This window comes from Semicossyphus pulcher, unplaced genomic scaffold (genome assembly GCF_022749685.1).
Source record: "Semicossyphus pulcher isolate SPU_LCO1_2020_fin unplaced genomic scaffold, fSemPul1.0.p SCAF_6, whole genome shotgun sequence".
Taxonomy (NCBI): Eukaryota; Metazoa; Chordata; class Actinopteri; order Labriformes; family Labridae; genus Semicossyphus; species Semicossyphus pulcher.
The window spans coordinates 11754996-11779654 of record NW_027211737.1 but is presented as its reverse complement, the minus strand read 5'-3'; the positions used below and the strand labels follow the sequence as shown (position 1 = coordinate 11779654).

At 38.8% G+C, this 24659-nt stretch overlaps 2 protein-coding genes across 3 annotated transcripts in view; both read left to right on the top strand.

Annotated features, from left to right (window-relative positions):
• The window catches only part of kcnip3b (Kv channel interacting protein 3b, calsenilin), a 44755-nt gene extending 37797 nt beyond the window's left edge, over positions 1-6958 (top strand). Inside the window, exons 3-8 of one of the 2 annotated variants that reach the window (XM_069682385.1) lie at positions 2125-2249; positions 2337-2406; positions 3299-3477; positions 3722-3826; positions 3956-4018; positions 5891-6958. In XM_069682385.1, the coding sequence (XP_069538486.1) occupies positions 2125-2249; positions 2337-2406; positions 3299-3477; positions 3722-3826; positions 3956-4018; positions 5891-5938 (590 nt within the window). In that variant the 3' untranslated portion in view covers positions 5939-6958. Of the gene's footprint in view, positions 1-1748; positions 2250-2336; positions 2407-3298; positions 3478-3721; positions 3827-3955; positions 4019-5890 lie in introns of those variants that run through there. The other variant, XM_069682384.1, reaches the window with a different exon arrangement.
• Positions 6959-9395: 2437 nt separating this feature from the next.
• The window catches only part of slc23a2 (solute carrier family 23 member 2), a 38968-nt gene continuing 23704 nt past the window's right edge, over positions 9396-24659 (top strand). The window contains exon 1 of the mRNA XM_069682383.1: positions 9396-9577. The gene's annotated coding sequence lies outside the window, so the exon portion shown is untranslated. The remainder of the gene's footprint in view (positions 9578-24659) is intronic.

Sequence of the window (24659 nt, the reverse complement as noted above, 5' to 3'; positions counted from 1 at the left end):
GAGTCATCATGTTCCTAAGTCAGCTGGTTACTCAAGCATGAGCGCATTTATTTGGGACTTGTGTTAGTCAGGTGTAAATACACATTTTCATGCTCTAGTTTGTAATTACAGCAACAGGAATGACAGCGACAGTTTAAACCTGCTGTTCCTGACTTCAAACTACGCTTTGTTACAATGTTAGCTGTTTACTAAGGGAAGTTTTATGCAGTTAAGATTTACACCTCGGAACTTGTAGTACTGTTGTGTAGCTAACTGAACCAACAAGGCTAATGTTAGCTTGCTAATATGTAACCTGTTTAGAGTGTACTGTAAAAGAGATAAAAACACATGCGGTCGATATATCTGACCTAAAACATGATAAATGTTATTTAATAACTTATAAACCTTGAAAAATCGTAAGTTATGAAACATAATGCTGATGACATCTGACTAAATTACTAACTAACTTCCGTTAGCTAGGTTAGCATAAATGACCTTTCAGCTCTTTCTAAACTGTTTGAATATAATGAATCAAAAACACAAACTCCTCCATATAGTAAGACAGAAATACTACATTAATATATTAAGCATTGTGTGTAGTAAGTAAGTGTCTTTTTGTAAAGAAACGCTAGCTTATGATGCTACAGGAGAGTGACTTCCTGTTAACATGGTTCATTGCTCTTGATTGGACGGTGCTGTATAAGTTCTAGCAACAGATTTAAACATTCCTAAAATCTTCACTAACAAAGGCATTTCTAACTTTAACTGTGCCCATGTAAAAAAGATTTTCTTTTAAAACAAAGCCAGCTAGTTTGTAGCAGTTAGCATCACAAGAGAGCAGGAGGACCTCAGGAGAAGATTTGCATGTTAACGGGATGCATCATTAAGAAGAACGCATGATTACAAAGTAGGTTGACAATTAGAATACTGTGCACTGATAGTGTGATACTATATGCTTTAAAGTTGGGTTGAATGACAGTGAACTTTGGCCATTCCCTCAAGTCTGACAAAACCTGAGTTGCTACTCATATTTTTGACTTGGAAGTGGAAGTCAGAAATTCTGAATTACCATAACACTGACATGACATAAATGCAGCATTACTAAACAATGGTATTAAGTGTTGTTGATGTTGATATGGACAAACAACAAAAACATTACACTTGCATTTTTATTCGAAGACAAATCATCCCAGAAATCTTCAAAGAAAAGAAATCTTAACTCAAGGTCCACTTACTGACTTTTCCCACAGTTTTCACTTGAGGTGTGGTTGAAAGCTCTGTAAGGTCAAGATTGTGATGAAGTTCATCCTGGAGGGCAAAAACACAGTTAATCACCGACATCATGATTAAACACACAGCTTCATGTTGGGCCTGCTTTTGAAAGTATTCCTGTGTCGAAGGAGGTCAAAGGTCGTCTCCTGTAACTCATATTTCAGTGCTCTGCTGGATGTTTGATCAGAACATAACTTGAGTCTTTTTTCCTCTGGACCGCACAGTGCCTCATCGTATAAACGTGTCAGTGTCTGATCTGACTTTTTTCTTTGTTTTTTTTTCTTCCTCTTACTATCGCTCTCACTGTTCTCCATTTACTCTCTCACCCCATCTCTGTATCACCACCTCTTCTCCTCCTCCTCCTCCTGCTCTTTTCTCTCTGTCTAAAGATGGTGAGTATGGTTGCAATACTATCTTCTATAAAATGTCCCTCTTTTTAAAAATTTGAATGTTTTCCTTTTACCCATTCGTGCTTTCTCTTATCGTGTGAGAACTGGTAACCAGTATTTCTGCAACACTTATTTGTGTTTAAAAAGATTGAATTTTTCAAATTTAGCCATCAGATCAAAACTTTACTTGTAACGTGACATTTCCGCCATAAAGAAAGTACCTCCTCTTCTTTTTTCTCCCTAATTCGGCCTGATTTATTTCCAAACTTGCTTGTTCTCCCCTCGTGCTCTGTAAAAATGCCACCCTCCCTGAATGTTTACCTGCACCCACAAACTCAATGTCTGCCCCCATCCTCCTCCTGTTTCCTCCTCATCCTTCCCTCTCTACCTCACTTCTCTCTCTCTCTCTCTTTTCTGTTTCCTCTCTCTCCTCCTGTCTGTCTCTCCATCCTTCCATTTCTGTCTCTCTCACTCTCACCCACAGACAGCAGCGACAGTGATTTGGAGCTGTCGACGGTGCGTCACCAGCCGGAGGGGCTGGACCAGCTGCAGGCTCAGACAAAGTTCACCAGGAAGGAGCTGCAGTCTCTGTATCGGGGGTTTAAGAATGTATGTCAGGCTGCTTTACAACTCTTACTATGCTGTGTATAGACCTGAATAATTCTAATACATGTCTTGTCTTCCTCTCTGGAGCAGGAGTGTCCCAGTGGAATGGTTGATGAGGAGACGTTCAAGACCATCTATTCTCAGTTCTTTCCCCAAGGAGGTTAGACGTTAGAATAATCTCTCCTTTCTTGTCCTTTCTTGTTAAGGACTTCAAGAAAAAAGTTTTCTTTCCACAGAAGGTAGTTGGTTCGAATGTATGTAGGAGAGTAAAAGAGGATGTTTAAGTTCTCCAAGTTCTCCATTTTCTTTCCTCTTTTTCTTACAGCTTAAGCTGAAAGGATGTTGATACATTTTTTATGAAAGATCCTAGTTATGAGTAACAAGTACCTTCAGCTTTCAGAGCAAAACATGAATTGGGAAAACTCAAGTAACTTAAAATTGTATTTTTGTAAATTTACTTCCATTATTCAATCAAAAAGGTATATTTTATCTCATGCCGAAGCCATAAATCCTGTATCTTTATCAGTAATCATCAAACTCTGTAGTTCTTCTGGCACCATGACGTGTACAGTGCATAGTGGCAAGGAAGAGCCTCTGCTTGTCTCGTCTCCGCCTCCACTAGTATTATAAATACTAGCTAAGCTACATTTCCAACAGCAAAAGTATACAGCCAAAGAAATACAGCAAAGAGATGCCCAGGATGTGTGTGCTCGTGGCTTTGCATCCTGGGTCATGTAGGCCCGGCTGGTGCGTCCTGCATGAGCAGGAGAACTTGCTTCAATCGGCTAGATTTACTATAATTAAGACTGGACATCCACTTAAAACAGGGCCAAAATTCCCTTTAATAAATCTGCTTTAAGTCAGAGTAGGGTTGAAAAATGACAGATGGAGGGTCCAAAACAAATATCTCTAACCTCTTGCTTATTTCAAGAAGTCAAATATATTAGGTGAAACCCTCCTCCCCAACCAAATAATTTTCTGTTTACAATTGTTGGTGTTTTGGAAAATATATAGTACACTTAATCTAAAGCCCCGACTCCTTTTGCCCACAGATGCAACCACCTACGCTCACTTCCTGTTCAACGCATTCGACATCGACAGGAACGGTTCGATCCGCTTTGAGGACTTCGTCATCGGCCTGTCAGTGCTGCTCAGAGGTTCAGTCACCGAGAAGCTCAACTGGGCCTTCAACCTCTACGACATTAACAAGGACGGCTACATCACCAAAGAGGTTAGAGGAAGTTACAGTTGAGATCATTGAAAACAGGTAGATGTTGTATTTCAGATAACTCCTACAACTCAACTTTTATTTGACTGAAAGGAACTAGGCGAGAAGGGACAATAAGTTCCCGACTCAACTCTACCAAAAAAGCTGCATTTATGCGGTTGTATTTCTACAATTAAAATCTAGCAACAGTTTGGGGAAACTAAGAGTTATTGTTTGAACTATTTCACTTCTGTCCTTCTCTCTTCAGGAGATGCTGGCGATCATGAAGTCCATCTACGACATGATGGGGAGGTACACATACCCCTGTGTGCGAGATGAAGCCCCGTATGAACACGTGGACAAGTTCTTCCAGGTTCTTAATGAGCACAGAAAAAAAACCACACACATACACTGCTCGATAAGGCCCTTTTTAACATTTCTATTCAAGGCAACAAAGCAAAGCGACCTAAGATGCTTTCTCTGTTTGTTTGATTCTTTTCAGAAAATGGATAAGAACAGAGACGGCGTGGTGACCATTGAAGAGTTCATTGAGACCTGTCAGAAGGTGACTTTAACGTTAAACACAAACACAGTTACTCAGCAACACAAAGACAGAATAACAAGTCAAGGTTCAGTGTCAATGACAACATGATGTCACTGTGTAATCAGGTGCTGACGAATTTTATCCACATACGGTAAAACATCAGTCATGTTTCATCTCATTTACTGTCATCTTCCTGAATCACATCCACACTCCATTCTTTCTAGCAGCATGCAGTTTTAAAGATCAGCTTCATATTTACTCTGTTATTGTCTCTATTTCATACCACCACTTATATTAACACTGTGTTATCATAAAATGACTATTAAACTAAATGAAACCTCATTCTAAACAGATAGGAACATGTTACTTTAGAATAATATGGCTGACAGGAGGAAAAGTACAAAAGGGTAGGAAATATGCTAACAATAACAACACTAATTGTATATCGCATTTGTCAGGTTTAAACACAATTTTATTTCCAGATATAAAGATTGACTAATATTAATGTATAAATAAAAAACAAATGTAAGCCTTGACCTCTCTGTCTGGCAGGTATTGTGAAACCACACCTGCCAGTATCAGACACCTCACCTAGCCCAAAGCAGGAGAGACTGGAGGTGGTTCATAACATGTTAACACTAATTCTATTGAAACTTGCTGACAAATCTCATGCTATAAATTAGGTTCATACTGCATTCAAAATCATTCAAATATTAACTTGAATGCAAGTAGCCAAGAATATTTTCCACACAGCTTCAGACCAAGGGCGTAGAATTGGAGGTACAAATATACAGAAATTACTGAATTGTGCCAATAGTTTTGTCCAAAAATGAATATATGATACGTGCAACTGTTGCATTTTCAACCTTGTATCAGTTATAGTTAATGGATAAAATAAAGGATAAAACCTACTGCTACAAACAGGTGGAGATAAAGACAGAGATTGGAGTTCGTATTAATTTCAAGCAATGATACAATGAAAACAATAACAACTTTTTTTTGTGGAGACAGGGAGAGTGTCCTCACTCTGTCAACTAAACTACTCCGAGACTACTAGCAGATGTGACATAAATAATCATATTTTAAATAATGCTATAAAAAATTTAAACTAACTCAATTAAAAAAGTTGTTGTCCCCACCACTGTTACAGTCAAAACTAGGCACTTGCTTCAGACAGACTCAATGCGTATCATTAAGAATAAAGCTCAATTTATATTTGTTTTTGAGGATGTTTTTAAACTTTGGTTCACAGTGTGTTATTTGAGATAGTATAAAAGGAGAAGCTCCCTCCTAAATACTTGAATATTTACTTAATATCTATTTTATTCTCTTATTTATTTATTTATTTATTTCGAACATGTTTCAAAATGACAACATCAAAGAAAATAAAAAACATTCAGGCAAACAAAGCAAGTCGCATTCTTTCTAAAGATTCGTGTCCTACCCCTTTTTTCTTTAAACTGTGTCAGTTCGGTCTAGGCCGAATCATTCAAAATAACACCAACAAATACTGATACCTCGCTAATCAACAGAAAATGTAACAACAAACTGTACAGACCATGGAAATCATGTGCACAGTACGACCTCAAGGTTGCAACAAAGCGGAACAGACTTGATGGCTATGTTGTTCCTGACTTATGTGACACATCACATAAGTAAATTAATCAAGTGAAGTCGTGTTGTGTTTGGTTGTCCTGTGAACATCTGTGGAGCTGTGACTAAAAAGCGTTAGTACGTAATAAGTTAATATTACAGGACAATGTTGAAAATGGATTTAGCAAAACTAATACTGAGTCATTTGTTCGGAAGCTTAAAGACATCATCACTGTAGCAGCTTAAAGTATTATTTGAATAAAACACACCTAATGTTTTTCTTTCTCTTGTCTTTCCCAGGATGAGAACATCATGAACTCCATGCAGCTGTTTGAGAATGTGATCTAACAGATGAAGATGCTGTCACTTATTTTCTTTTCTATTAGCTCACATGCCCACAAACACCACACCCACCCACACCTCACAATTCACACTTCACACTTCACACATCCTGACACATAATGTAGGCACTGTAGAGATAAAGGAAGTAGATGTTTTTTCTATTTCTCGCTGCGCTCCTTTAACTGTATCTTATGACTACTTCTGGATTAAAAGGACAAAAGAAGAAAAAGAAAAAGAAGAGCTTCCTGGGTAAAATTCCCGTCGATCCACGTGATGTGTTTGTGAGTGTCCGACATGAAGAAACAGAAGAGCTCCTTGTGTCTTCATTGTCAGATAAGAAGAATCAACAAGGAATAAAGAAGCTTACAATAATCCACTGATCTGACCACACACACACACACACACACACACACACACACACACACACAGAGGCCTGCTGTTTCCTTGAAGGTTTATGAAGCACTGGATGGAGCAAACTTTCGTGACACACAAAAACAAGAAGAGAAAAGCATGTTTGTCATCAGATATGTGATGTGGAATTAGCTTGCACTACAGTTTTATGACTATGTATAATATGCGCCTAAATAAAGGCACTGTAGATACCTGCACCTGATACACACCTGTGGAAACAGTGTGTATGTATATATGTATAGTTAATAGTTATATACCCTGCGTTGTATCGGTCTCATCTGTGCTGCACCGGGTCATGGAATAGGACCAGAACTGAATATTTGTTTTAGAAACCTCAGTTTAGTAGCAATTCTTTACAGAATTTAAATGTATTATTAATATTTTCTCTTTATTTTGTATTTTAGAAGATGTCAGACTATGTATTCACCAGTCAGATTGGACAAAGTGAGTCTGTACAGTAAAATGGAGAAACACGAGGACTGTTAAAGTGTGTTCTCACGCTGAATAAAGGCTGTCTCTTGGTTCTTCAGTATCTGCGAGCATGCTGACTCTGAGTGCCCCGGTGTTATGAACAGTACAGTAGGACCTTTGTGATGTCGGTTAATTAAAGATGATGTCGACAGCTGCCACTTGTCCTTTTTTTTAATGCGTCCCTTCACTACATGTCCCTCCTGAATTCAGATGTTGAGACAGCAAACAGGAAGTGGGCTGAAGACAGCAGTTGCTGTGAGGAAAAACTGTGACACAAAAACACTGAAATGAGGATGTTTTGTCAGCAAATGTGAGGTGTGAACTTGAACTGAATGCAGCCTATAAAAACATACAGAGTGCAAGGTATATGTTTAGTTGTTATACAAATTATTTCAATTGAGTTACTGTGGCAGTAGAGGAAGAGCACTGAAGTCACACTTACATCAGCTGCTTCACTCAGATAAACTCCAGTCGTTAAGTCATCATCTAATTGGCTACCGATAGACTTACAAAGTCCAAAATTACACTAGCTAATTTTGCTTATCAATATGTCATTTTCACGCACAAAGATTTCCTGGTTTTATTTTTACTAAAGTGAAGATTCACTGCTTTCCTTCAACTTCATGGTGAAGGTTTCACTTTTGGCTCAGGTTTTGCAACTCAAGCAACTTTTACTTTAAAGTACACTTTCTTGATTAATGTACACCCTTTCAAAGTAACATGTTCAATGCAGGACTTAAACTTGTGACTGAGAGTTTCTACAGTTTGGTATTTGCACTTTCACTTAACTAAAGGATCTCCATACCTCCTTAACCACTCAAATCTGTTTCTTATGTTGCAACAAGATCTTATTTTGTATGACTGTAAATGTTTTCTGGGCAGAATCCTTAATGTTAGAGTTCTTTCAAGCAGCAGAGCTTTTTGTAAACATTTGCAATAAATGGTCGGTTAATATTTATGAGATTATTTATGTCATTCAGATCAGATGTAGAGATAAGGCCTGCGCACATACTGCTAATAATAAGAATACGGTGATGTCTTACTGTTAAACAACACTTGAAGAAGTATAAACAATGTATATGCTCTCTTCTGCAAACCCAAACAGACCAAAAATTGCGTAAAATCCAAAAAAAAAAACTTCCTTTAACTCATCATAGACTGTTTCACTATTTATACTCCATGGCCTCCTGACCTTTATCTTTCTATAAAAGTAACTCTTAATGATTTGTTGTGGAGCATCTCATAATTTGGTTGCATCATCATGACCTTTCAACCTTGAAATGTGTCTCAGTTCATTCATAGAAAAACAATGTTTTGGGGTTTTCATTCTGAACAAAAAATGTTTGTGTGGAATAATTTTACCCTTAAATGTAAGGCATGACGTATTGACATCTTGTTGCAGAAAGCCCAAGGTTAAAATATGAAGAGTTCGGCTTGCTCAGACCGGAAGCATGAGCAGAGCATGAGGGCTGCATCGCGTGTTCACACAGGCTGCGTGTTGGCTGCGGCTTCAGCTGGGCTGATCCAGCCATCCCTATGTTTCTACATGAGTTTTATAATAAAGTATCCGACTGTTTTTGAGTGTCTCTGCCCCCAGTGGCTAAAAATGTTTTAAAACAGCTTTCATAATAAAGGAGTGTTTTTTTAGGTAACGTTTTGCTTAGGGGGTTGATATTCCACACCACATAGTGAACATAGATTTTATAATGCTTCAGTAGAGACAGAACCTGATGAAGGGTCATTTGTGTTAGAAGGTTAAACGAAAGTGGGAATTTCTCTTTATTGTATGTTGTTCAGGTTTTTGGTAAATTGGTTTCTCCTACAATGATTTTGATTCCTGATTTATATTATATTGAACATTTTTCAAAACCCAAATTCAATGTTTTATAACAGTCTCTCCACATGTAATTCTGAAATAATTGTATTTTATTTGACACCATGTACCAATATTTGATTACAAATCTATAAAAACTTAATATACCAAAAATACCACCTTACAACATCGCAAACTTTTTGCAACTTGCCTGTTTATCCTTGTTATCCAACCCTGTGCCCACTGGGTTATGTGTTTGCTAATTATGTGAATGTAGGCCAATAAGGACAGTGCACATGCACAACCATTAGATGGCAGTGCGGTGGAATAACTACGTAACCTAAAAGCACAGTGGAAAAAGAGCAACAAGACCCTATTCTAATATATTAGGAGGCGGTAAACGTGCTTGTTAAGCAACTGTACAACGGCACAAAAAAACAGAGCACATCTTATGCAAGAAAGGTCATTATAACACAAACTATAAGGCACTGTCACTCAGATCTTCACAGGGGAGGGGCGGTGAGGGGGAAGGGAGTGTTGCGTCAACGTCAATTCCACCACTGATTGGCTGAGCCACGGTTCCAAGGCGGGGCGAGTGCAGAGGTAGCCACTTGACGTCACGGGTCGATGTGGGCATGCGTGGTGACCAACATCTACCCCGTGGTTTTATGAAAGGCAAAATCCCTCCATGGGCAGAGCGTGCGGTAGCAGTTTAAAAACCCATCTGTTCAAGAGGAAGAGCTTGTGTCAGGGGAACCGGGCTTGAAGACGGTCTCATCTCTCCAACACTGACCTTTCTGGTTGGGCTATCCTCCGGCTTGGCTATCTTTGCCCCCGCCTCCCTCCTCTCCGCGCACCGCTTGAACAACACACAAACCACGGGGACGAGCCAACAGACGTAAAGCTAGCCGAGAAGGGAAGTGGGCTTCGTCTTCTCTTTCATCACGCAGGTGAGCACAAACGTGCCATTTTAATCCCTTGAGAAAGACTTAGCATACATGTGGATGTTGGGAAGCCGGGCATTTAGAAACTGCTGCTGTGAATTCACTGTATATGTCGTCGTAGAAGGGGCTCGCGCTCGCGGCGGTTATTAACGGTTGAAGATGTAACGGAAAGGTCTCGCCTCCGGCAGTCAAAGAGCCAGAGGAATTGTATGCCGGTGTGACCGTGTGTCTACTGATGATTTAGTGTGACCGTGACACTCAAGGCCTAATACATTTAACGCACGCGATATCGTCTATCTTGATGTTTTAAAGGCCAAATTACTCAAGGTTTGTAGATATGGGCTTTTATTGTGACTCTCAGACATAAAACACACTATAAGATGACTTACCAAGCATCACTAGGTGTCATTTTACGATATCATTTTGTTTAATGAGACCGCGAAAGCTTAAACTGATAACCTACAAACACCAGGCAGCATAAAGTGGGACACTAGAGCTTATTTGGCTGTTAGGATTTATTGGCTCCTGATGATGGAGTTGTCCTGGAAACGTGGCAGGTGTGTGTGTGTGCGTGAGTATGCTTACAGTATGTGTGCTTGTGCATCTGTTATTTGCAATCACACTTTATGAAATGTATACAGGCTATGTCTAGAAGTAACTATATTATGGTGATGGATAAAGATGCTGCCTCTCTAAAAACCACCTTGACTTTCTGAGCTCCCAATCTTATCAATGTTTAGTTAAATGTTCCAGATGAAATACTCACAGTTAAGCCAGAGTAGGGATTTCAGGCACAACCTTTACTGCTTCCAACATTCACAAGTAATGCTTCAAAAAGGTCATCAGTAATTCTTGACCACTTAAGAATCAATGTTTGAAAGAACGTGGAAATTTTGTCAAATGCCAGTCTATTTGTGAGCCTTGACATAAGGTGGCTAACTATATTTAGGGCTTTGTGTTGAACGTGCATAGCTGGCACACACATTACAAAATTTTTCTTACACATAATTTATTGGCTTGGATGGGGTCATGCTCATTTTAAAGTTAAATGCATCAATGTGGTGCACTTTAAGAACAAAATTGACAAGCTATTCAAAGATCTCTGTGGTCTTTTAAGCAATTTTGTGGCGATGATGCAGCAAAACACTCACCCATAAATCATGGTTAATGAGACAGAGTTTAACGCTGACGGATGTGTTGGTTTAAGCATAAACACTCTAACAGCTATTGTCATTAGCTAATTTTAACGTTTTCTGTTCACCTGTAAAGAGCTATGTCTCAACTTTTTACCAACATTATCCTTCCACACTAAATATCCTGTATTTATGCTTGTGTAAAGGTTGACTGTCATCAAACCTTATTTTGAGAAAAAAGCATTGAAGTTAATATTTCATATCAGCCATTTGTTCACATGGATTAAAACAGCTTTATTTAGACCCAAGTCAAAACAACAAGTATTTTATTTGTTTCTCAAAAGTGATGTCTACACACACCTTACACATACACAGAACAGTTGATAGCCATCTATAAAATGACAGTGTAAAAAGAAAAATCAAGTCATCACAGAGATTTCAGGCAGGGTAAATAATGTTGCATCATTGTTGAATGAGGCCTGATCATTTCCATATAAATACAGCCCTGTATTCATAAGCGTCACCCATAATCACCATGTGAAATCAGATGATTTTGTGATATGATTTTCCTCACCTTTTGTGTCTCTCACAGATGCTCATACTGCATGCACAGAGACACACATAAACCACTAATAACACTTGCTAGACTGCTTTCTTATTCTGCTCTAGAACCAAACACAACATTACAGATATGTTTATGTTATTAAAAGCAGTGTAAAAACATTTTGGCTCATTGTCAGACTGTGGTGGGGAAAATGAGATTATGGCGGGCGCCACAGTCTAGGTTAATAATTGAAAACACTGCTGGTACAGACTTCAGGGAGGATCATAAGGATGTTCTCACCTCATACTACTGAGACATTTTTCAACAGTCTACTATTCAGCATTATTGGATTTTATGAGACAATAAATCCTGATAAGATGTTCTGGGTCTTATTGTTTTAGCACAATTCATGCAAACATTGTTTTTTCCATCCTGTCAATTCAACTTAAACAGGCAACTCTTGGAGGAGAGACAAAGGGCAGCAGAGTAGCCAGATAATCCTAAAATGGTCCCTATTGTTTAGGATTGTGTGTTTGTTCATGTGTGAGATATCAAAGTGTTTAGCTCAGTGTTGCAAGTGTATTTCAATTATAAGAGTCTTTCTGTGGATTTGGTTAATTCCTGTAAATGAAAAAAACAATGAAACCAAACTTAAACCATTGAAGCTGGTCTGAAAAGAGATCCTGAGATAATGAGTACTCTGCCTCTGTTGTACTATGTTGTTGTTGTTTACAATAAGTGGTTTGTTTGTTTTTAAGTGCCATTTTTAAGGGTTTTTGAGCACTTGCAAAGTGATATTGGCGGTAGTACCATCTGTATACAAATCCCTGTTCGTGCATGTGTAGTATTTCTTGCATCGCATGTGCTTGCAGTTTGCTTAATACTCAGGTTTGGCAAATTGTGTCTTGTACTGATGCACGCTGGTGTTTGAGAGCAAGACTGAGGTTTGTGTCAGTCTCTCTTTAGCAATGTTTTTTTTTATACTTTGCCTTGGATTAATAGAATTCATGTTGTGTATCAACTCAAACCAGCCATATTTAATGGCAACTTTTTTGCACAGGTATGTGCAATTACTGCAGTCAACAATAAGTCTTTCATCTTAACAAGAGACTGCGTACAATTGCCTCAGGATTTAGTATTTTGCTGAGTTACTTTTGGACATAATCAAAGGACAAGAAATAAGTTGTCAAATTTCTCAAGCACGGTTAGTCAAATACTGAGAATAACATTATTTATATAGCACCTTTTAAAAACGGAATGTTTTCAAAGTGCTTTGACAGACAAATCAAAGGCAGGAACTCGGGAGGGTTACAGAATACAAAAAAAATTAAAGAACTTTCAACAATAAGGCCAAACGGAGAGTATCCAAGACATTTCAACAAAAGGTAAGAACTCAGGTCTAACACCAAAGGGCAACAAGAATAAATGCAAGTAAAAAGATTAAAAGTGACAAAACAGAAACAGGGGCAGTTGGAGCAATAAGCAATGCAAATCAATAAAGAAATAAAAGCAATGAAAGACCATAAAAGGTTAAAAAAGACGACATCATATCAGAGGAAGAGAGATAAAAAAATATTGGGATCAATAAAATGAGACATAATTAAATAAGTTAAAGAATAAATAAATAAAATAAAATAATTAAAATAAAATAAAAGCTGTAAATGATGGAATAAAAAGCATTTTCAAAATGCATTTAAAAAGGTGAACATCACATAAAAGCAAGTCTGTAAAAGTGAGTTTTAAGAAGTGATTTAAAAGAAGTCACTGACTCTGCACGCTTTATCTCCTCATGCAGGTCGTTCCAAAGCCAAGGCTCTGGCGGCAAAAGCACGGTCACCTTTAACTGTTAACTTTAACTTTAACCTGTTTCTTGGAAATCCTTCCCAACTCCTGGTCAGCCTCTGCTCTTAATGCAGCCTCATCACTGTGTCACATGTGACGAATGACTGCTGGGAGTTGAAGGCCTGAAAGAGAGGACCTCAAAGGTGCAGTTGTGATGTAAAGGGAGAATGGCCGTAGGGACAGCTGACACCCATGGTGGTGTCAGTGCTGGATATAAAGGTGTCCGGTAGGCTTGCTTGAAATATGAAAATGTGCAATAGCATTGCTCAATATTTAACATGCAATAAATTAAAAACTATTGAAGCGTGCATACACAGTTCCTTTGTCTTCGTTTTTGACATGTAAATTGTAGTCTTGACTGTTCTTTTTCTTTTTCCTTCCTTTTCTCTCCTTCCTCAGCCATTATGCTAGCTATACCAGCAGTCACTACCAAATTGACACCAACTAGGCTAATTTGAGGCTGGCTGAGTGCTAGTTAGAGCTTCATCTGGTTGGCAAAATGTAATGTCCAAATTGTCTGTATGGAAGTTAATGATACAATGACTTGTAGGTCTTAGCACCCAAAGATGCAAGTAAAATTAATGTGTCAAGAGGTTAGTCACAAAGTGCTTTGCAATTATATCACATAGAAAAAGTAAAGAATAAAATATAAGGTGACTGCTCGAGCCACGTAATATAAAATGTGTAAAACCGTAGATGCACAAAATTGAAACACACATTACATACATTCAATCTAGATGTCATGTAAAAGGTTACCTGAACACTGTCTAAACAGGTATGTCTGTCCTGATATCTGAAGACCACAGATAAGCAGACCTTTAAGGGACAGGCAGATCATTAGATGGTGTAGGTGTTATCACCCCTATATCAGCGTGGCAGGCCTTAGACATTTACTCTGATGAATGTTTTTTGTGTAGACCAGAATGACAGTGCTGTTTCTGAAATAGAACATCACCTTCTGTTGTGAGGCAAGGTATTTTAAAAATGATGACATGCATTCCCTTTCGAAATCCTAAATACAGGTTGAGTGGCAGGTGGTTGGGGGAGTTGGCTTGAAGGCATCCAGACAACATTTCCCTATCGCTAAAAGTCTGTCCTCTAAGAGAAGCCATGTTATTTGCATTAAAGGAAACAATGGCCCGAAAAAAAACTCAGCAGGAAAATTCAAAACAAATTTGTGACAAAGCATGGCAGGAGAAGGTAGAAAATCAGTCCAGTCCAGTTAAAAAAAAAAGGTATGTTTGTTCTCTGAACTAAACAAGGATTTTGGATAGAAAGATAATTCTTTTAGAACGGATGAGATAAATAGATGGTGTTCTGCCAGCCAGTTTGATGAATATGAGGGACCTCTTTTTTTATTAAATCTTCTCCCATCTGTCCATTATGTATAGAGCCATAACTAACAACTGTTAATCATTGATTAGTCTGTCAGACCAATCGCTGTGTCTAATAATTATAAAGTGGCGATTATTTCTTGGCATCTTTCGTTCAAAACTCGAATACGTTTCTTTTGGTCTATATATATATATGCAGCAAATCAGGAACGCAATCAGAATGCAATCTGTTTGCTGACTATCACAGAGTCTTTATATAAGGACTTGTATTTCAGCCTTTTACAGTAGTTCCTCTTAGTCACTCTGACTTATAGTAAATGGATGTAGAGCAGAGGATCACCTCACAGGATGTCGGGCCAGACTGGGCCAGGAACAGGCACAGTGAGGTGAACTGGGTCACAGAAACAGATTCCTGGCTCTGTTTGTTGAAGGCTGCGTGTGACTAAGATTACACCATAGTGCTGGGTCATGCTGTGCCTTCCCACTGTACTGTGTAAAGGTGTGTGTGTGTGTGTGCACTACATATTGGGCAGTAAACGATGAGATTTTAACATGTGACCCTGAAAATGATGTCCTTTACAGTCAGTTTATTGGTTGGTTCCTTTTTTAGTTTTCTAAGTAAGGAAAAAAATAGGACTTTTCATGAAACATTCTGTCTTTCTAATCTTCATTTTCATGTGTGACAAAGAAATCAAGTAATTTAAAGATTAAATGGTCAAAGGCAGCATACCGAACCATAAGATTCTTACGTAACAAGGACTGAACAATAAAGCCAGCAGTATTACACCAAACTAGGCTGCATTCATTACTGTAACAGTACCAGCTGGTAGTGCTGCTGCAGGTCAAGTTTTCAGGCTTTGTTGAGGATGTATCCTGTATCAGAATTACAATAGGCTTTAATCGACCGTTCATCGTAAAGGAATGTCCTCTATGTGTCTTTGTGTGTGTGTGTGGTTGCTGTTATAGCTGCACTGGATAAATGTCTACATGCGTATACACTGTTTAGGATTAGACAAACTATAATTATTGGGTCTCATCTGGCGTCGTATAACGAGTTAGTGAAGAAATGAGCAATTAATAGATTTTTCTTGGTATTTTAAAGATTTTTACTGAATGTGAGTGGGGATGTGTGGATAGAAGACACCAGTGGGAACACTTTATTGATTTTTTTTGGCAATCCCAGCTAATCATACTTTGATGCAGGTGCTTGTGTTTGAATAGATGCATGTTTTTTATGTGGTGTGTGAGAGGCTCAGGTTCTACACTGTTTAGCACCTGCTATATGGTAAGAATATAAAGACCTGAGTTACTGTGAGTGTGTCATGGTCCACTTTATATTGGTCATGTGACTGGCTGGGATATTCATTATACAACAGTTGACTGGGACATGAACCCTGAAGTACATCTTTCGGTATTTATTGATCTCCTTTTATATGCAAGTGATGACAGTTGGGCTGTACAAATGTCTTCATTCTCATATCTTGATGTCGTAGGTCATTTCCTATCCAGATCACAAAACATATCCCAGTATAGCACATAGTCTGTAAATTATTCTTCATATGAAGTGCCTATTCCTTATTACATTACACAAATAAAAGGTACTTACACATATTTTATTTTTCTCCTGCTGTAAGTCATTTAAGAGTTGTTGACGTTCTTGTTTTACTCTCATGAAGAGTTTTGTCAGAAGTAATGTTAATCAGTGAAACGCCTTTCTGGCCTCTCTCCACCTCTCTTTGTCTTATCACTATCATGTCAGTTTATTGGAATTGAAGAAATGCCAAGATGTAGCTGCTGACTTCCACAGTTCCCTATAAAGAAATCTAATCAGCCACGACCCAGATTTGTGCCTCACTTCATTTGAATGTGGAAGCATTTCCTTAGAGGCAATCAGTGCAGTTACTAAATATTGGAACTGAGCGTTGACCCACATCACAAGTTTCATAAAAAATGTAATCCGCAGCATGACAGATGATGGATGGACTGGTAGCATTAGACTAAAGAGCATTTCTAATTGACTTACTAACTGTGTTCTACCCATCTGCACGTGGTCCATTTGAGGTCTGTCTACATCCTCACTTATTTCTATAACGCTGTGTACCAGGTTGTTTTTTGTTATATGTAAGGTCTGTACAGTTTCAGGGTTTGTTTTTTTTCCTTGCTGGACAGATGATTCTAGAGGTGGACAAGAAAACAAGGTCTGTTGTTGATGTTGAACTGGGGACATTCAGGGTATGTGGTATCCTCAGCTGGAAACCTTTGAAATTAAAACCTCTTTGTAATGCCAGCTTTACGTGACTAGCAAATAATTATAAAGTGTTTTTAGAAAATAAACTTGGAAAAATGACTGGAAGCACCTAAAAGTTGATCAAGGACCCCACAGTAGATGCAAGCTGAAAAGGCTTTTAAAAGGCCTCTTCCTGTTTGCCTTTCAAAATAAAAGTTGAAGCAAAGACCAGCAGGAAGGCTTGACCGTATGCACTCGACTTTCTAAATTAAATCACATTGATGTGAAGCAACCACTAAGTGCACAAGTGGCTGAGGGTGCAAATAGCTATGAATTTCATTATCTGACCATTACAACTTCCCGGAAACCGAGGTAAGATGTTCAAATTCCTCCGTGTGTCTATTAAACAGTAAGAGCAAAAGAGATAATAAATTCTAAGTGATATAAAACACAACATCTTCACACAATGATGCAGATACTTCACACTTCCATTAAAAAATGATTGAAAATATTCATCTATGATCAAATTATTAGGCTAACGGTCAAAAGAACAAAGAGAGAGGCTAAGACTACCAACAAAATCTTCACAAGCTAAAGCTTTTAGATTTTATGAATTAATCTCTATTAATTAAAGTTTCCTCACTTATTCAGGAAGTACTATAAAGTCACTACCTTCTGTTTGTCTTGCTAACAACAGTAAAGTGTTCTGTTGCAGCCTAATGTTTTACATGCAGAGCAATGTAACCTTAATGTATGTTGAAGTAGCCCTCATTCATTGATCTCCATCATCTCCTGGCTGTGGTATCGGGTCTGCGTGGAGGAGCCTCGCCCATTGGCATCTCTTTATCTCGCTGAGCCGTATATGCTTTGTCCATAAATGTTTTACGCTTCATGTGAACCCACAAAACATGCTCTACAATGTGTGTGTTGGAGGGCTTGGGTTGATCCTGCTTCAGAGTTGGCTTTATTTTGAAAGTGTAATGAAATATTAAGCATTTATTTTGGATCTGAAACAAATAGTTGACTGAATTAGTTGATTGAAAGAAAATTAATTTGCAACTACTTTGACGATTGATCAATTGTTTCTTTGACAAATGAATGGAACAGTTAATCAGTTGATTAAACTTTTTCTGCGAGCTTGGTGGCTGACTGTCCTACAGTTTAATGTTTGTCCTTCAAGGCACATTGACGGAAATTATGCCAGATAAAAAAGCCAAATGAGGACATTTAAAAGGAACACGGCACAAGGTCAGAAATCTGCCTCTATAACTTCTTCAAATTGCTGGTTTTATCTGGCTTCTGCATGTTTATGTTAATCCCCTGTAGATATGTATATGACAGTTAAGTTTGACTGGAACTTTGAAGGACATCCTCAGCTATCTGTTAATCTGCATTATATGAGAGGGATGTCTGTAGTACATGGAGGAAAAGAGGTTTTGTGACCTTGACCTACCCCTCATTCATTGATCTCTATCATCTCTTGGCTGTGGTATCAGGGCTGTGCTGAAGAGCCTCGCCCACTGACGTCTTCTTATCTCTCTGAGCCATATTTGTTATTATTTGTCCCGTCTCCTTTTCTACCAACGAGCTTCACATGAACCACAGCATTTGTCTGTGTGTTTGGGTGGTTGAGATCATCTCTCTGCAGAATTGGGTGTTGTTGGGCTGGTAGAGAACCACGCCTCCACTAGATGGTGTCATACCAAATGCTTCATCTAGCTAATAATCAAGTGAATAGGCTTAGGTGTTCTCATTATTAGAACAACCTGCTGCACTACTCCCCCACTCTGTCGGGTAGGGTTGCCTCCTTTAAGTAGACCCAAACATTAGGCATTGCCAAGAGTCAACAAAGTTCTCTTTGGTCAGTTGGTGGCAAAAAAAACCCCTTAAGCTGCATCTTGTTTGTTGTCTGAGCATCTGTTAGATCTATTTGTATGTTTACACGTCCAGCCTTCCCCTTTAAGGACGATGGCCTTGTGGGTAACGTGTGATGTACCCGGACAGGTTTGTTAATTGGAGTGAGTCTCTCCTGTGCACGAGTAAAACAAATTCAAGAATGTACAGCACACATAGTGAAGCGCATGATTCCCATGGATTATTAAGTTACAGTAGTCAGTGGAAAAGGTTGACGTCATCTCTCGGCTATTTAGTTAGCTATACTGCGTAAAAATTAATATTGGTTCTACTTCCTAGTTTTTCTGACCGTTCAGAATCATTACCGTCTCACAACAACAACCAGTCAAATAGGAAAATCTTTAGCTGGAGGCAGCTCAAATTAAGGCAGGTGGTAGACTGCATTTGGACAACACCTTCTGCATGGTACATGAAAAAAGACTTGATGTAAATATTATTAGCTTCTCATTTAGAACAGCTATGCTCCTTACGCAAGGGAGCAATGTAACATTTGATTAAATATTTTCCTGTTATGACGGCAGAAAGTCAAAATATTTTAACTAACTGACCTTATTGCAATCTATCCTGACCCAGTCCAATATTTCTTTACCGACATTCTCTTGTCCACTAAACTTTGTCATCAGTCTGAATAAATGTGAATGCAGCATCACTTCTGGCTAAGGTATAGTTCAGCTGGAGCCAAGATGACACCATGTTGATAGCTATCTTTATCCCAAACTAATTCTGAATATGTTCAAATACCCAGGGCAGATGGCTTACATCCTGCTAGTGATGGTACTGTCACCTGTTGGATAAGCTAATTAAGCTATTACCTAAAAAGTTAGCCTTTAACCTTATCTCCACTTTAACCCCGAGATTAAACCAACAGGACACCTTACAGTTATTTGTAACTTCAAATCTGTAGGCCTTTTATTTATTGTTTAAGCACAAACCATGATCAGGACATGATCTGAACAGAATTATCATAAGATTGATCTGTAATGAAAACAAAGGTTAGATCTCTATAACATACTGTTGTATCTCACATTATACTACCACTGTCTGTTTTAAACAGACAGGCTGACCCATGTCAGGGTTGTAATGGAGTGCTATCATAACATTTTCACTGTGATGACCCACATTTAATGTAACCGAGTAACTGTGTTTGCTGTGAAAACAGTCGGTGTCTCATGTCAGGCATTGTAAGCCGACCACAATAAAACTTTTAAGGGGATGAATGAAGGCAATCCATCTTCAGTTATTGTAAAAGCAATGAAACTGGTTGCCCCATTGTGAGCCACAGCTGTAGTTTCACTCGAGGATTTCATATGCTTCAAGCAACAATGGATACCTTTTAGTCTTAAATATCCCTGCTGGGCTTGATGAAAATGCCCGTGGGTGGTGGAAGAGCATATAAGAAAAGTCTAGTGTTACAGTAAAGGCCAACTTTGTCTGAGAACAAATGTAAGAAATGATTTCTTTTTTTCCGTGCTTAACCTTTAACGCCCATTCATGTGCTGCTGATAGCCTGCTGTGTGGGTGTAGATGTGGGTGTAGGTGTTGGCGTGAGAACGGGAAAAGCTGAACATCTCTCTTCTCCTGATCTAAATGTAACTGTCTTTCCTGCTGCTTTGATTTCTTTAACTGAGAAATGTGTACAGCACAGCATGGCAGCAAGGTGCACCTGCTGTTACAGTGTAATGTACCAAAGAAAGCAGGATTATCCTGGTTTCAGACCAGCCAGTCCAAGTCTGCTTTTATATCCAATATGACTACATTTGTTGTACTATAATAAAACTCATTAGTCAGTATAAAATTCTTCTGTACAGTTATGTCACCACAACTCCGACAATTTTCTTTGCCAACATTTTCTTTCTACCACTGCCTCCATCAAGCATTATGCAAAACTTCCACCTGTGTCTCACAATCCATGTGCCAAAACTGTGTGGAAGTGAAAGTTGGTGCAAATGATCCGGAAGCTTTATATATTAATATTCTTTTTCCATTAGCTGTCAAGTGTGTCCTGAGACAAACATACTTTTTATTTTCTCCATTGGTGATGATTAAGTTTCAGAATGTATTGGATTGACAAAAGAAGTGAATAAATAGATTGTTATATACTGCAACAGACATCACAAAGTGAGGTCAGTAGGTTAAACATTAAATGGTATATTAGAAACGAATAAATATAACCCAGTCATAGTTAGAAATAAATGCAATAAATTCCTTTCACCAGAATATTGGTGAAAATTAAAAGCGTTACAAATACTACGCAATTGTAAGTGGAATAGAAGAGATGCCTCCCACTTTGTTAGCAAAATGACCAAAACGCACCCCCCTTGTTAACCTGCCAACCCCCCCCCCCCCCCCTCTCCATCCCAACCATAGTAGCTTAGCAGAGGGATAAGGAACAGACAGGTTTGGTTGAAAATGTAAGTTGCCAGACTCATTAATCTGTTATCTGACTGAGGCTTGTGTCTCTGTCCATGCCCATGACTCTGAAATATTACTAGTCTAACTGGGCTCTGTATTGATAAAGTCATGGCGCTGTTCATGGTGCTGAAATAGCAGACAGACTTCTGATTGCGCCCGAGACATTTTAAATAATGTCTAAATTATACTATGCTCAATTATATTACTTATATATGTTTGAAGCTTTTATACACTATAGAGCAGCATCCGTTTCATAATCAAAGTGACATGAAAGCATCACAGAGACACACTGCTGCCTTTACTATTCCTACAACTTAAAATGATCGTTCAGTAGACCAAAGCACCAATGTGACAAACTTTTTTATGAGGAAGATGACCCAGATATAGTTTCTAATCTCATTACAAATGAATGTGCATGCATCTATCCATGCATCTGTGCACGTGTATCTTGAGTTGATATCCATTTGACTTGTGTGGATTAAAAAACAGGTCATTAGAGGCAATGTCATGAGATTAAGGGCCAAATTTCTGTAGAGCCGCTTTCCCCACTGGTCAAAAAACCCACCAACACCGCTAGCTTTTTGCTAAATAGGAAAGGCTACAATTGGCATTCAGACACGGATCAAATAACTCTGCAGCAGACCTGGGTAATTATTGCCTCAGCTCATTGATAGGACGGCATTGATGGGAACACAAAACTCGTGTCGACACGCTAATCTCCACCCCTTTTCCGGCGCAATACTATGCTCCGTCGGTAACTTGTGCGACTCCTTGTCATCTCAGCTACAAATTCCACCCGTCTCCGTCCCAGCAGCGCTCGAACATCGTTCCAAATTTGTCAGTGCCAAGTTTGATGAATAGACTGAATGAGTAATAGATACAATAAAGACCTAATCACCGTAACATCTTCACTGTTTACTAACCCTGTCTTCGGCACGTTTGTGACGTCAGACGGTGACGCAGCAGAAAAGAGACCAAAAGGAGGATACTCCACTGGCAATGGGAAAAGAGACAATCGACATCTATAAGCGGGTCTTCCTGGGTCTGAAAAACCTGCGTCAACGTGCTAATTTTGGTGGGAAAGGGGTATAGGTTTATGTTTTAAGCTCACCAGGTTATTTCAATACTAAATTCAGGTGTGCTGATTGTTTAAACCAAGACTTGTTTTTCGGAAATTCCCATGAAAGGATTACATGTCACAAATCAGGCATCTAGTGATGTAAAATATACACAATCCCAAAAATGTATAAGAAGGTTAATGGCAAGGTTAAAGAATATGTACTTGACCTTATAAACAATCAGAGGATGTCAGTTTGAGCTATGTAAAGGTTTTGTATTTAGCACATTATGTTAACTAAATACAAAAAAAAATATGTTTAAGTAATACGTTTCCCAGAATATGTATCAGAAAATAACTGTAATTCAGTGAAACGTATGACGTTGTCTTTCTGTGTAGTGGAATATATACAGACACATAACTGTAACTGTGCTTCACTTTATATTCTCCCTGTAGTTTGCGATCCTGCTGTCCCCTGACCTCTCTTATCGTCATTCACCTCTGCTCCACTGACAGGAAGTTGACCAATGTAAACATGACCTTGCTGCCGTTTTTACAATCTCCTCTCATGGTGAAATAGGAACCCCTCACGTGTACCCTTTCATGTCAACTGTGAACCACTGTCACACAATCATAAGCACGTGTGGTTGCACGCACATACCTATACACATGACTAACACACAACTTATGACACGATTTCATGGCTCTAATAGTGTAACGGCAGTTATGGAACAACTTTGATGTCTGCCTTGTTAATTTGCTTGTTAATATTGACAGGCGGGAATCTGGTCAAACTACTGTGTTGTAATGTGTGTTGAATAATAGTGCAGGTACCCGTCACGTAACTGTAGTTTTCATAATAAAACACATAAGACAGTTATCCCACGTGACAGTGGCAAGGGTTTCATAATTATTTTTTTCCTGCTCTCATTACAAACAAGTTAGTAACTAACACGCCTGATCCTGTTTTGAGGGTTTCAAGATGATTTTGTCCTTTATTGATGTGATGCTGCTGGTGTTTGGGATTAAACTACTTTAGATAGTTATTGTCAGGGGTGTCACAATTTATAAATTAAAAAATGTATTGAATTATGCTTTCGATTTCAATCATCCACATCAAAGCAGGATCGCCGTTTCTCTTAGAATTTCTTCTCTCCACCTTTGTTCTTTTTCTTTGGACATGCACATAGAAGGCAAACATTTCAAAGATGGCACAGCTGAGTACCGGCAACCTGCAGCTGCACTTTTGGGTCACTGTCAGATTAGGACATGACAGATAAACAAGTTCAAATCACTGCTTCCCGAAAGTCACCTGTGTGGCAACGTTTTGCCTTGCTCACAAGACTAGACAGCTTCACAGAATGGTTATGATTTTATATAGCTGACCCTAAACATGCTCCAACCTCTAATAATATTTTGTTATACCTTTAGCATTAATTTGCTATAAAATCATTGATATCATATTGTGAAACGATCCTTGACACAGGTCTACTACTGAAAAGCTGCATTTTTTTATTAGATTCAACAAGTCTAAACAAATATTCACAAAATCATGGTTTTCAAGACCCCAGAAAAGTCTTCTTTGACCACATGAGAAACTAAGACTTCACATCAACCCTCAAACAGCTGCAGGCTTAATATAAACCCAAATTCTGACTGAACTTCAGACTAACACCTGGACAGGATGGAGTACATACGTGTGTGTATGCACACCAGCACACAGATTTAGCTAGAGACGAACCACCAACACAAACATCTGGTGTGAAGTCCTCCTCCAGTGGAATCGCACACAACACGGCACAAGCCTGCACAGGATCTTCATAGATCAGGTTACCATGGTTATAGATCCAGGCGGTAACTCTGTCCACCAGCCTGCATATTCTGGGATGAGTTAAAATTACCACCGTGGTTGTCTTTGTTCCTCCTCGCTCTCTTTTCTTCAGTGCTTTCCCATTTCTTTCCTGATTTCCTCTCTAACACAAACTCACACTTTTCCTGCTTTTACATAGTGTGAGATATGAACTTATGTGTATGAAACCTGCAGATCCCCCCTCTATTACATAACCACACGCTCGCTTTCAGCTCTCTCTTCTCTCGCTCCAGTTCCCTGTGTCTGTCTCTTTTTATCTGCTTGTCTGATGTTGTGTGCGCGTGTGTGTGTTCAACATCAACAGACAGAAAACACAGGGATGAGTAGAGTGTTTCTGTCTCCTCGGCACCAGTGGGAAAAGGGTATTTCAGGATGTAATGCTACAGCAGTTGGCACACGCCTCATCAGACCTTAAGTCACCCAGAGGCTGCTGGGATATTTTCTGTCACCCTCCACATCTCACAACTGACTCACAGTCCTGACAGCCTCGGGCTGGGCAGCTCTGAGGTCAGTTGTGTGCTCTGCTTTCGTGTGCTGTGACGTACACACTGTGACTTTCTAGTGTTTTTTTTTTGTTGTTGCTGCATTTGTATCAATTGTAAAAACATTGCCCATGCCTGAACCAGTTTATTTTTGATGTGTGCAACATGTTGGCACTTTTCCCTCATTACACATGAAAACTAAATGCACATAATTATTCTAAGTATGCTACTTAAAATTCGCTCCCACTAGCCATGTTTTTGTAATATCTGAAT